Source organism: Electrona antarctica, assembly GCF_951216825.1.
Source record: "Electrona antarctica genome assembly, chromosome: 7".
NCBI lineage: Eukaryota > Metazoa > Chordata > Actinopteri > Myctophiformes > Myctophidae > Electrona > Electrona antarctica.
The window spans coordinates 15695621-15709463 of NC_136812.1; the positions used below are offsets into that span (position 1 = coordinate 15695621).

Here is a 13843-nt window from a genome sequence, read left to right on the forward strand (position 1 = left end):
TGTTCTTGAATTGAAATATTACACCGTGTAAACCTTCTGGAAGTCAATGTATTGTTCTACACTGTGAGCTCCACCTACCCATCTGGAATCACGGTTAGATAAAACAGAACGTTAAAAAATGCATTAAAGCCTTGTCTGTCTGGCATCTCACCCTGCTGCATCCTCACACTGCAGGGATCTGCGTCTAATAGATGTGGAGGAATTCCACAGTAGGAAGGAGTCCATGGAGCTGCCTGTGTTCCAGCACCTCATCTCCAGGCACATTGAGAGTGCTAAACACACCCTGCTCAAGAAGTAGGTCCAGAAGAATCTTTCACGAGAGTTCTGACCCATCACGGTGTGCTAAAAATAAACAGCAGTAGTACTGTGGTACACGGATTTGTTTTAGTGATAATGGAACCTGCCGAGACAAATCAACAACTTTGTGTACACCTGGTAAAAGTACAACAGGACCTCCCAGTACAAATCTCCAGAGGTACTCCAAATCAAATCAAATTTGATTTGGAGCACAAAATCCTTTTGTGTAATAACAATTATTAATTTAAGAATTAAAGTAGGGTGGGTTTCCAACCAATATAAGTGACTCACACCCAAATAGGGTTTACAATATGTACCCACCTATTCCAAAGTCAATTTCTGGTCTCATTGTTAATGCAGACAGCAGCTTAAATGGTGAATACTTGTTGGGGGGGGGTGACGTTTATATCACATATGTTTCGATATGCAGTATAATGATATGTTGTTGCCCTACAGTATGTGGACTGCTGTGTCCATGGGAATTCCCTCAATAACTCAATGCCCTCTTCTCTGCCAACCAGATGGTTCCCTGAGGTGCAAACTATTTACTACCAGGGAAATAAACGCAAGCTGGTACCAAGCAACAGCAACATGGTCAAGCTGCAGTCCTTCTTCAACTGTGTGGCCACTCTGATGACCTACCAGCTGCAGAGCCTGGCCCTGGACTCTGTGAGGGACTTCACGTACCTCATCTCCAAAGACCCGGTAGGAGAGAGCTCAGACATGTCAATCTAACCATCACATTTAGAATGTCTCAATAGTCCAAATTCTACTAGCAATAAATCCAAGTACTGTATGATAAAAAAGTGTGTTTGGCACTGATCGCTTTGCACCATACTTTGCTTTGGTTTGTATCCCTCCACCCCAGCTGTCAGTGAGAGCCTTTGAGCATCCAGGCTTTGTGCTGCGTCTGATCCTGGAGGACAAGGAGATTAAGTTTGAGCCCAAATTCAAGGACTTTCAGGTTGCACTCCTGAGTGTCTACGACTTAATGCTGAAGTCCATCAGCACCGTGCCTCGAGTGGAAACCACGCTCTACTCTGAATGGGTAAGAAGAGGAGAGGACTGTGTGTGTATTAGAGCCCTGTGCAGGACTCTTTCCGTAATCCCTTACCCGCCACTCCCGCTGTATTTCTGACCATTGCCGCCTGTTCCTGCAATGATTTCAACCTGTACCGCTTGCATTTTTGGTGGCATACTCTACAGTGTGACTGCGGGATTAAATAATCGTGATCCCATCTGACTGCCTAATTTTTCACTAACCTTTGAAGAACCACCCCGCCGACATCATCGTTCCGTTTCATGAAAATCCGCCTTAAGATGGTATTATCATTTGTCGTCGTGTTGAAAAACTATTCAAACTGCCGATCTACCGCCATTGGAATGCATTGGGCCTCAATTTCCCAGAAGCCTTAGCAAGCCAGTGCGACGGATGTTTTTCCAGTGACGTCATCCGAACGTGTGAAGCTCAACAGCTGTACTGTAGCCCTTTAGGCTGCTCAACAGTGCCAGGTCACCCAGCATTATTGCAGCTGTCCATACTCAAATGGGCATACATACATACATACAGTACATAGGGACAGACACATATAGCTGTTCATTAGAGCGTTAGGCACCGCTCAAACAGTAAGAAACAGAGAGGGGGACAGGACATGGGAATGCAGGATTTTACCACCCTTTCAGCACCACGGACAGAGGCACAGTGGGCTGGGCGAACTGCTGATCTGTAAATAGATGCATGCCTGTCGATATTAACGTTTCAAAATAGTTTTCTCCTCTTATAATTGTCATTCATTCATGTGTTGTGTGATTGCTAAATACGTCTTTATTTAAGTGAAAATCCCACAAATCACACAGTATGACTGAGTTTGACACATGTACCAGCCACAATATCTCTGTTCCAAACAATCATGGAATCCATCAGCTACTGTTGTCGGTGAACCCTTGCTTTCGTCCCTCCAGTCAGATGGTGGTATGCTGAAGCCCACCATCCTAGCAGAGATCCTCTGGGCCCAGCAGGAGACGGTACGCGGGGTGATCCGGGCCCAGAGCGCTGGTCCCATGGAGCATGTGCACGTGTACGACAAGTACGCCGCACTGGTGTCCAAGCAGGCGGAGGAAGACGTGGAGCAGTTCCTGGGCGAGCAGCATTCCTTCCAGGAGATCATGGTGGAGGTGACTCACTACCAGGAGCTGGCAGACCAGATTCGATACACCTCCACCAAGGTACGTGTCACTGTCAACTACAATCCCATACAGTCCAGTCCAAAACAACAGAGTTGAACCAAAGTGCTGGAAGAACAAAAGATGGAAGAGCAATACAACAGGGGGAATAAAATACATAGAGGGTGCAACATATAGACAGCGTATCTTCAACATACTGTATAGAGGCGTACAGTGTCTTATAATACTCAAATAAGTTTACTTCATTGACTGGTTCCTCACTAGGGCCCCCTTATCCATTATGTCTAATGTAAAACATTTAAAATAGTGAAAAGAGCCGATCTACATCGTGCATCACTATTTTCATTTTCTTTTTAGAAATACCGGTAATAAAAAATGCCTAACAAGATTAGGTATTGTATATGGTATAAGACCACGTACAAGATAGGGCCCTAGGTCAACTCCTTTTCCCCCTCTACACCAAATATCTTTGGCAAAAATAGCTGATGTACAAGGCTGCGTTGTGAGCTTGTCAATCTCTTTGCAGAATGTTCGCCCACAGAATAGGGACGATAAGGTTCATGTAGTTAATACTTTTTAATGTGTTTAGCTAAATGGCGTTATGTACAATGTGCATGTACAAACGTGTACAATCAATTATCACTGTGATGTGTGAGGTGTCACTAGCTAAAGGTTTATTGTTTAATACGCAAACGTTCCATTCGCACTGTTCGCACGTCTAATCTATGGTCTGATGTTCACTCTTAATTTTCTTTCGAGTTAGCTTAAGATGATCGTGTCTATTTTGAATGTCTGCTGCTATGAACAGTAGAAATGGATCATGTGGCGTGTCGTGAATACCACAGGTGGTGCGTCTTGGGATGTTTGAAGTCCACTCCCATGAGTTGATCCGCTCACTTGTCAAGCGTGCAGAGGGCCTCCAGCAGAGACTAGTCACACGAATACTGCAAGACCACCAGGAAATCAATAACAGGTGAGTCGATATCCAGTTTTCACACCCTCACCGTCTAAGGTCCTGGCTCTCAACATGGGGTCCAGGAGGTCTTGAGGAGGTTCCAGGGGGGTCCCCAGTTAAATTATAGATTTTTCAGAACCAAATATAATCACGAATGACATCCGAACCACGGATGGATGCCGATCACCAAGGACATCGCTCATTTATAGTTATATGGCTTTGAAACTCCTACTTTGAACGGAGGTCTATGGGGGCCGTGTGCAAAGATCCTGGTGATGGAGGCGTTGCCTAGCAACCGGACCAATGATAAAAACTGATTTTCGTATATGGTGTAAAGGGGGGGTGCAAAACGAAGTTATTGTCATAATGCAAAATAATCATAAAAAGTGCAGTAACTATGACGTGGGACCCAACTAATTTGCTTGCTGTCACAGTCTTTGCACATGAACTGTAATGATATCCCTCACTCCCAGGCTCTGTGATGAATTCCAGAGGATTTCTGAGGAGGCTCTGAGAACACCAGCCAGCACACAGGAGCTGATGGAGCTAAAGGTAAATAACATGACTCCTGCCTTTGTCAGCTGGCCTGGCTGGTGCGATTGGGCGTATGGCTAGTGGAGAGACTGAAAAACAATGCTGAAGTCGCAGCTAATACTAACGGTAATGCCAGCTGGATATTATCTCTATTTGACCTGTATATTTAAACAAAAACTGATTCTAATAACATTTAGGTGAGAAATAGGCAATGCAGATGCTTGGAACCTCGACAAAGGTGATACCAACAAGTGGAATGCAGTACAGTGGAAAAAGTGCTATAATTGTTGTCTAATGTTGAGTAATTTTGGTTTTAGTTCCATGTCTGTCTGATCTCGGAATTATTTCTGAATTATTAGCAGTGTATTTAAATTAGCGTTATTCTCACATTCCGTTAGAGTTGGTGATTTTCTTTGGTTGTGTGAATCTACTGTAGAGGAAATCCACCTTCTCCCACCCCTCAGGCCTACATCACTAAGATGCATACCACAGAGATGCCTCTCCTGGAGAAGAGGCTGTATGATTCCAAGGCACGCCTATATTTCCTGGTGGGCTATGTCAGCCTCTCACCAGCTGACATGAGGCTCAATAGACAGACCTGGCAGTGGCACGAGCGAATGCCCTCCATCTTTGAAGACCACCGACAGATTGTGAAGGACAGGACCGAGCAGTATCAGAACGCCCTCAAGGTATGTCACTTACTCAGTTACATGGGTACAGATAGCTTTGCCCACAAGGGTAAACCTTTACACTCCCTGAGTTAGATTACACTATGGATTTTGCTGTTTAATCTACGCAGTTAATCTTTCAGACTAAAGAAACCTCTTTTTCTGTGAATGTGTGTGCTGATTTCAGCTGCGCTGCAAGTGCTTTGTGGAGGAGCTGGAGAGCTATGCCAAACAGGTGGAGGTGTTTTCCACCTTCGGCGACCTGAAGGATCTCGACAAGTATTTGAAGAAGGCTCAAGCCCTCAAAACCAAGCTGGAGATGGCCATGGAGAAGGTATTGCTGGATTTGACTAAACTAACTTCTCTCTCAGTGAGATAGAAGTTTGTTCATTCGTTCATTCCCCTCTGTCTTTTGTCTGTTGGCAAAGATTGATAGCTTCAACCATGAGGAGGAGGCCTTTGGCTGGCTTGAGTCTCAGTACCCTCAGCTGAAGCAGATCAAAGACAAGCTTGCGCCTTACCTGCAGCTATACGAGTCAGCATCTGACTTCCAGAATGATCACCAGAAGTGGGTCCACGGGCCGCTAGCTGCTGTCGACCCGGATAAGGTAACGCTGTCTGGGTCTGAGATTCTAGTCTTAAGCAACACTTTACACTCATAGTCAATACAGTTTTACAGTTTTTAAGTCAGTAATAATTTTTATTTTATTTAAAAAGTGCCTCTCATTAGTTTATCACAAAGTACCTTCCAGTGCTACAAAATACAAAATACAGATACAAATAAGAAACATACAAATGTAAGTGTGAGTGCTTTGTGTTTCTAATTTTATTATAAAAGTACGGTATGTATACTTCAATGAAACCACTTGTCAGTTCTTCCTGGCCTCTGTTCTGTGACATCGCTCAAATCCATGTACCCATGTACTGCAGGTGGAGGGAGATGTTGGTAACTACTGGCGGGCCCTCTACAAGCTGGAGAAAGGCTTCGCCGACACACCCAAGGCCCTGGACATTGCTACCAAGGTCAAGGCTGATGTGGAGGCTTTCAAAGAGCACATCCCTATAGTGCAGGTAAGACAAATACAGGATCTGGAATGCTGAGTGGATACACTTTACTTTACACAAAATATGGACATTAACTTGGTTGAATCCCTGGCAAGTTAAAGTTATACATTTATGATTTTATAGTGTCACAATTGCTGTATCAGTGGAGTATACACTTTCACCTATGTCATGGCCTGTAGGTGCTGTGTAACCCAGGCCTGCATGACCGACACTGGGATGCCATGTCGGCGGTGGTGGGCAACCCCCTCCAGCCGACTGATGACCAAGCCAGCGTGGCAGATTTCCTGCCCATGCATTTGGAGCAGCACCTGAGCAGCTTGGAGGGCATCAGCGAGTCTGCCAGCAAGGAGCACTCCCTGGAGAAGGCCATAGAGAAGATGGCGGCCGAGTGGGCCGGCATGGAGTTCAACCTGCTGCCTTACCGAGAGACGGGCACCTCCATTCTGTCTTCACTGGATGACGTGCAGATGCTGCTGGATGATCACATCGTCAAGTCGCAAACCATGAGGGGCTCACCCTACATCAAACCATTCGAGGTGGAGATACGGTAAGAGGCGTAGATGTGATTTAAGATGTCTTATTAGTTTACATTAACCCATTTTAGGCGGGAACCCCTTTTTGTGTTAGCATTATGTTGTGCTTTAGCTATTGAAAAATAGCAGATCTACAAGCTCATAGCGCGCCACCGAGTGGCGCGCTACGAGCTTGTAGGTCTGCTATTTTTTTTAAATTGAAGAACGACTGACATAGAAACATAGCTTTTTCAGAAAACTGTCAGGATGTAGAAGACATTTTTAGAATCTGATCTCAGGTCAAAATGGGTTAAGCAACTGTGTCAGTATATATTATAATATAATATAATGCCACATAGACTGTTGTACAAGCTAACTGGACTTCATCCAAATGTATCTGTGAGTCGTAGTGTGGATGTTTTTCATTTGGTGTCCTTCCAGAGCATGGGAGGGTAAGCTGCTGCTCCTACAGGAGATCCTGGATGAGTGGCTGAAGGTTCAGTCTGCCTGGCTCTACCTGGAGCCTGTCTTCAGCTCCCCAGACATCATGGCCCAGATGCCCAAAGAGGGACACCGTTTCACCACCGTCGACAAGACCTGGAGAGATACCATGAAACAAATCTCCCTGGTGGGTACCTTTTCTTTTCCTTTCTTTTCATTATTTCTTTCTTTCTTTACTTTTCTCGACTGTGCTCTGCTCTTTTTTTCATACATACTTACATACATACAGTAATTCTGTTTAGATCAAGGATGTCATTTACAAGAGAGCCAGGCAAGACTGTGCTATCACATTAAATAGTTAAATAGTTAAGTCCCAGTAGGCTGCCTTGATGAAAATACGTTTTGGGTTGAAAAGGTAAAGATCACAATTGAAAAACATCAAGTACGTTTTTTTAAATGTATTTATTTGATTGTTTGTTTGTTTGTTCGTTCAATCGTTCGTCCGTCCATCCATCCATCCATCCATCCATCCATCCATCCATCCATCCATCCATCCATCCATCCATCCATCCATCCATCCATGTGATGTTTGCCTTGGATGGCCAATTTTAGTTGTCCATATTCTCTCTAAAGAGCAATATCACTTAGAAACACCATTGTGATTTATGACTTATGACTTATGATCGAACCCTACAAACCCTCCCGCGCACTCAGATCAGTCAACGCAGGGAAGCTGGAAGTACCCTCACAAAAAACGCCGGGACAATGCTCCATACGTCCCAAACTCTTCTCCCTTCTGGCTCCAAAACTGTGGAATGCACAGTGCTGCAGTCAGAACTGCAGCATCACTCCCAATCTTCCGCCGTAGTCTGAAAACCCACCTTTTCAGACTCCATCATGGCCCGTAGCACTTACCCTACCCCCTTAGATAGCACTTTTTGTAGACTTAGATAGCATTTGATACAGACTTATAGCATGTTATGTAGACAGCACTAGAATTGCATTGTATGTAGTCAGAGCACTTTATAGTACATATGTATAGCATAGCATAGTATATTATGTATAGTTTATATGTATAGTTTCATTATATAGATATTCCACTGTTACATTCTTAGCTTACGCATGTTTCATGATAACTACTTTATGTGATGTATTGCCATGCTTTTTGTTCTTGCTTAATGTAAATCGCTCTGGATTAAGAGCGTCTGCTAAATGCCTAAATTGTAAATTGTATGACAGGACAAGCATGTGCTGGCAGTGGTGGCCATCGACAAGATGCTGGAGAAGCTAAAGAGCGCCAATGAGTTTCTAGAAATCATCCTTAAAGGTCTGAACAACTACTTGGAGAAGAAGCGGCTGTACTTCCCGCGTTTTTTCTTCCTTTCCAATGATGAGCTGCTGGAGATCCTCTCTGAAACCAAAGACCCCACTAGGTATGCACATAAAAAGTCAGAATCAGAATTCAATCACATCTAATCACACAAGTAGATGTTATGTAATTTAAATCCAAATTTAATTCCACTATAGCCTATAACTGTCTATTTACTATAGCAATGAAAGCAAAGGTAGGGCTGGCAGGGATATTTTAGGAGAAAGATACTTTTTGTACTGACCTTTAATTAAAGATGAATTTTGAGCGAGGATTTAAATGCATTCTCAAGTCTCAACCATATCTTCATGTAATTGGTCCTGTGGGGACATCAGTCATCTGAAGTCAGTCAGTATACCATGTCTATAACATATAAATCTAAATTTGGGTAAGGTTTCGGCCAAATGAGAGTCCCATAGACTTCCATTTAAATAGTAAAGTTAAATATAAAACGTGCATAAACAAGAGTTAATGGAGTGTGGCCTATTTGCAGTGTAATTGCAATAAATAAGGCTGATCAGTCCAGCATTTTGCCGGATTAACTCTGGACACACGGACAGACACACACACACAGCTACTTTAGATAGATAGATAGATAGATAGATAGATAGATAGATAGATAGATAGATAGATAGACAGACAGACCATCTTCTACACAGCTCTACCTCATACTGTAGTGTATACTAGAGCCATGCACGCCGTAAAAACAAGATCAATAAGACAGTTAAACTTAGACAACGTGTATCTTTCTTGTCTCTTTCTCCGCCTGCAGGGTGCAGCCCCATCTCAAGAAGTGCTTTGAAGGCATTGCCAGCGTGGTTTTCAGTGACGTGCTGGACATCACCCACATGAAGAGCAGTGAGGACGAAGTGGTGCGGCTGCTGGACAGCATCTCCACCTCCAAGGCCAGAGGCCAGGTGGAGAAGTGGCTCCTGGAGCTGGAAAACGGCATGACCGCGTCCCTGCATAAGGTGCTATCATGTGGTCCTTTTTGAGCGGTGCTAACCGCGCCAACATGTGATTTTTATCAGTGGCGTGCACAGACATTTAGAGGGGCAGGTGCTCAAGTGAAAAAAGGGCACCTTCTTGGGGCCGAAGCGATCTCAACCTTTTGGGGCATAAATAGTGTCTATCTGTGCACGCCACTGACCTTTATGCATTATTATTCCGCCCCTTGTGACATGATCTAAAACGGGTCTAAAGGGTTTAAAACAGCAGTTGTAATAGACATTAGTTAGTAGCAGTACTTGCGTGCTCTGCTTGCGCACAAGTAGGCCATGTATGGCCTACTTGCAAGTTGGCACCTCGACAGAGTGCATTTCTAGTTTTTATTGCTTCATTATAGATTAACAATTATTCATTCATTATTTATTTGGTATTGGATATTGATGACATAATACTCAATGTTGATTTGAATTTCATGCTCTAAAATGGACCTCTAGTTATATTATATTAGTTTTAAGGCTCCTTCCATGATCCCATTTCAGGTAATCGGGGAGGCGATCGCAGCGTACCCTCAGGACCTCAGGACCAACTGGGTGCGTGCTTGGCCGGGTCAAACCGTACTGTGTGTCTCACAGGTCTACTGGACCAAGAATATCCATGAAGCCTTTGCCTTGGGACAAAAGGTGGGCGAAGCCAGACCATGCATGGTCACTGTTTATTACACTGTAAAAGGTTTTTTGCATGTGTAACTTGATGATTCGCAGAAAAGATGGAAGGTGGGACAAGTTTGAATAAACAGTTAATGCATTCAAATAATATACCAGTTGTAGCACTTGTATGGCATAAGACTGCAGAGACTACGCGATAAACACAAGATAGACTAATGTTTATAGCATGTTGAACTTCTACAGTATGCTCTCTCTTTGTCATCTTAAAAACGAACCATATAACCATTAATATAACACATAACATACTGTACGCTGTATAGTATCAAGGTCTTAAACAAGAAAACCAAAGATTCTCCCCCCGAAATGGACATCGAGAAGGTTGTGGTTATTACCCTCAGTTGTATGATGAGGTCAGCTTCTCATAACGATAACCTCCTACTTACCTCCAGGCCCTGGAAGCCTATCTGCAGCTGAACAACAGTCAGATTGAGGACATTGTGAAGCTGGTGCGTGGTAAGCTGTCCAAGCAGAACCGCGTGACTCTGGGAGCCCTGGTGGTACTGGACGTGCATGCTAGGGACGTGCTGGCCACACTAGTCCAGAAGAGCATCAGCGATGAGAACGACTTTGAGTGGCTCAGCCAGCTGCGCTACTACTGGTTGGTATGTACATGTACATGTATGTGAGATGGTGTGTTTGTGTGTGTGTGTGTTGTACCGTACGCATGTAACGTACACATGCACGTGTTTTCTTCCTGGTGTCAGTGTCTTATGTTTTCAATTTCATGGGAAAACGGCTGCACAGATTAGCATGAAACTTTCAGGGGTAGATTATCTAATTGTGTCCAGGCCATGAAAAAGTTCAGCCATAACTTTGTCAATAATAGTTGTTAGTTAGTTAGTTATTTCAAACTAAGATTTTTTTTTTGCTTGAGCTATCGAATGAAAATTGATAGGGTTCAAGATCATTGGTAAAATAATGTTACACAACATGCGACAGCAGCGACACAACATGAGATTTCACCTTGAGCAACATTGAAAGGTCAAACTCAAGATCACAGTTTATTTCCAAATTTGATCAATGCCCAATATGCGTGGCTAAAGGATGGACCGGGTTTGTTGTTTTCACTGTCCTGTGTGTCCTAATGAAGCACAGGCTTCTAAGTCGTGATTTAAAGCAAGGTGTGACAGATGATAACACAATCACTAAACTAAACATACACAAAAAATCACGTGTGAAGTGAGGGGCACTCTTAGCATCATACATCAATCAAATCATCACATTCCGTGGTACACACAGACACACAAAGGGGCTTTTTTGAAGCAAAAAGAAAAACATTTCCATCCTGGTATTCGTTGCATGTTGGCACTGTTGTAACATGGCAGTTCATTTTATATATATTCTCTAAACTGAAGGACAGAAAACAACATATCGGTGTCTCTACCTGTGCTTCCACACAGCAGGGGGTTGACCTCTGACCTCTGACCTCTGCTTTCTTTGCCTTCTGTGTGCAGGACAAACACCTCCAGACGAAGATGATCAATGCTGGCCTGGTCTATGGTTACGAGTACTTGGGGAATACTCCTCGCCTGGTTATTACCCCACTCACTGACCGCTGCTACCGGTAAACTACAGTCAAACCTCGGATTACACATAATTCCCTGCATAGGTCTCTGTCTGAATCACATTATTGCCCGTCATATTCGGGAGCGTGCAGAAAATTCTTAAAATTACAGTGCTTTTCAAGACTTTTTCTTATTACTCGCCTCCTGCAATGTTGATAAGGCATGGATATTTAGATTTTTAGCACCTGTGTTGTGAGAATATGAAAATGTGCAGTTGGGTTTCATAATCTCCTAAGAGATTCTACCTTGATGTCGCCAGTGTCACAGCACTGATACACTGAATCATTTCGGCTTGATGTAACTATTAACTAAAACTGGTGAGAGCCACACTGTCTTTTATGATCCTAAGTGTCTTTTTTTACTTGCTCAACCACAATCCGTTTGGTAACTCGTTACTGTAACTATGAGCTGTTTCTGATGTTTACTCTCATTTTAGTTTAATGCAAAGAAAGATGATGGCATACTGCTATGTCTTTTTGGATACAAAATTATCTCTTGGCACTTGTCAGTGCCATTGTCCCTTTATAAGAGGTTGACACTGTGTAATTAGTCCATTCTGTGTATTGTACATGGATAATTATAATTAATTTATTTGTATAGCACTTTTCCTTACAAGGTTATAAAGTGCTTTACAGAATAAGGTTGAAAGAGCATAATATATTAACCATAAAGAGATTAAACTGCAAAGTTAAAATTGAATAACATTCATTAAAGCAACAATAACAGACTTTGCTTAAGAAGCAAAATACATTAAGAAAAGGACTTGACATGAAAGTATGTTCAGACATGATTTAAAGGAAGACACTGATTTTGATAGCCGTAGATCCTCAGGCAAGGCTAGGAACAGAGATGTACTTGTATGGTGTTTTGTTTGTTGTGTAGTGTGCTTTCCTGAAAGTCTGTTTAGTGTCAGGACTTACAGTAGTCGATAAATGGACGTTTGCACTCCCCTGCATCTCCCATGTATAAACTATTCTTCAGGACTCTGTTTGGGGCCCTCCAACTCCATCTGGGAGGGGCCCCGGAGGGCCCGGCTGGCACAGGGAAGACAGAAACAACAAAGGATTTGGCCAAAGCTGTGGCCAAACAGTGTGTGGTGTTCAACTGCTCTGATGGCCTGAACTACATTGCTCTGGGCAAGTTTTTTAAGGTAAGTACACTCTAACTCTCTCTCTCAGTCTCTCAAACACACATGCAGTAGCCTAAAGTACATTCTCTCTCATACACAGAGGAATTGAGGCTTCGGAGTGTAATTGTTGGTCTGACCTTCAGCTGAATAGTCGTTATATAAATATGTCTACCTTCAATAGAACTAACAGATAAGATAGAACACTCTTATATTTTCTTGTATACTATTTCAGTATGTGTGTGTGTGACTATAGTGCGTGCATTTGTGTGTGTCCATGACCAGGGCCTGCTGTCCTGTGGAGCATGGGTCTGCTTTGATGAGTTCAATCGTATTGATCTGGAAGTACTCTCCGTAGTCGCCCAGCAGATTCTAACTATACAGAGAGGTCTGTTTCTTTTTTCTCGTCTGTCTGTGCAATACATGCATGTGTGTGTGTTTAGTTAACTTGTAGCTCAACCTCAGCTAAATAAAACAATTCCTTTCTAATGAACAATGAACAGTATTCTTTTCAATAGAATTTATTTTATGTGGATGAGATATTTCACCTGTTCTCATTGGGATCCATGCAGGTGTTCGGTTCAGCCACGAATGTCAAACCCTTGTACCTCAGCCTCAGGGGGTGCTTTTGCACAATACAGAATATTGCTCTTTGGATACTGCCAGTGCAAAACATGGTTGTATTCCTCATAAAAAGGCAGCGTTAACGTGTGTGTCCACCAGGCATTGCTGCCCATACTGAGATGCTGCTGTTTGAAGGCACCGAGCTGAAGTTAGACCCTTCCTGTGCTGTCTTCATCACCATGAACCCTGGCTATGCTGGACGCTCTGAGCTTCCTGACAACCTCAAAGTAACACACATGCGCACATGCACACACACACACACACACACACACACACACACACACACACACACACACACACACACACACACACACACACATGCGCGAGCACACACACACACACACACACACACACACACACACACACACACACACACACACACACACACACACACACACACACTCTCTCTCTTTATTATGTGTGTGATGAGCGTCAAAGCTGCTGTTAACCAGAAACACATTGTTCCCATTCAGTCACTGTTCAGGACGGTGGCCATGATGGTTCCCGACTACGCCATGATCGCAGAGATCGTGCTGTACTCGTGCGGCTTCGTTACGGCGCGTCCCCTGTCGGTGAAGATCGTGGCTACCTACCGACTGTGCTCAGAACAGCTGTCCTCCCAGCATCATTACGACTACGGCATGAGGGCCGTCAAGTCTGTGCTGACTGCCGCCGGGAACCTCAAGGTATTTTTCTTTTTCTCCCAGTTAAGTCGTTCAGTTGAAACTGAATAGTGCAGTACTTAGTTTAGACAGTTTTTGGTTTAGACTAGTCATTGGTTAGACCAGTCATTAGTCCTACAACTACAACCAGTATCTCAAACCCTCACC

The 13843-nt window shown here is 43.5% G+C and overlaps 1 protein-coding gene across 1 annotated transcript in view; it reads left to right on the top strand.

Annotated features, from left to right (window-relative positions):
* The window catches only part of dnah7 (dynein, axonemal, heavy chain 7), a 55479-nt gene that overhangs the window by 4928 nt on the left and 36708 nt on the right, over nt 1-13843 (top strand). Inside the window, exons 9-29 of the mRNA XM_079506725.1 lie at nt 175-294; nt 819-1002; nt 1166-1366; nt 2260-2523; nt 3327-3454; nt 3910-3988; nt 4435-4659; nt 4826-4972; nt 5067-5246; nt 5569-5709; nt 5883-6250; nt 6657-6843; nt 7896-8089; nt 8798-8996; nt 9513-9653; nt 10088-10300; nt 11153-11262; nt 12245-12413; nt 12675-12777; nt 13113-13240; nt 13487-13699. Coding sequence (XP_079362851.1) covers nt 175-294; nt 819-1002; nt 1166-1366; nt 2260-2523; nt 3327-3454; nt 3910-3988; nt 4435-4659; nt 4826-4972; nt 5067-5246; nt 5569-5709; nt 5883-6250; nt 6657-6843; nt 7896-8089; nt 8798-8996; nt 9513-9653; nt 10088-10300; nt 11153-11262; nt 12245-12413; nt 12675-12777; nt 13113-13240; nt 13487-13699 — 3694 coding nt within the window. The remainder of the gene's footprint in view (nt 1-174; nt 295-818; nt 1003-1165; nt 1367-2259; nt 2524-3326; nt 3455-3909; nt 3989-4434; nt 4660-4825; nt 4973-5066; nt 5247-5568; nt 5710-5882; nt 6251-6656; nt 6844-7895; nt 8090-8797; nt 8997-9512; nt 9654-10087; nt 10301-11152; nt 11263-12244; nt 12414-12674; nt 12778-13112; nt 13241-13486; nt 13700-13843) is intronic.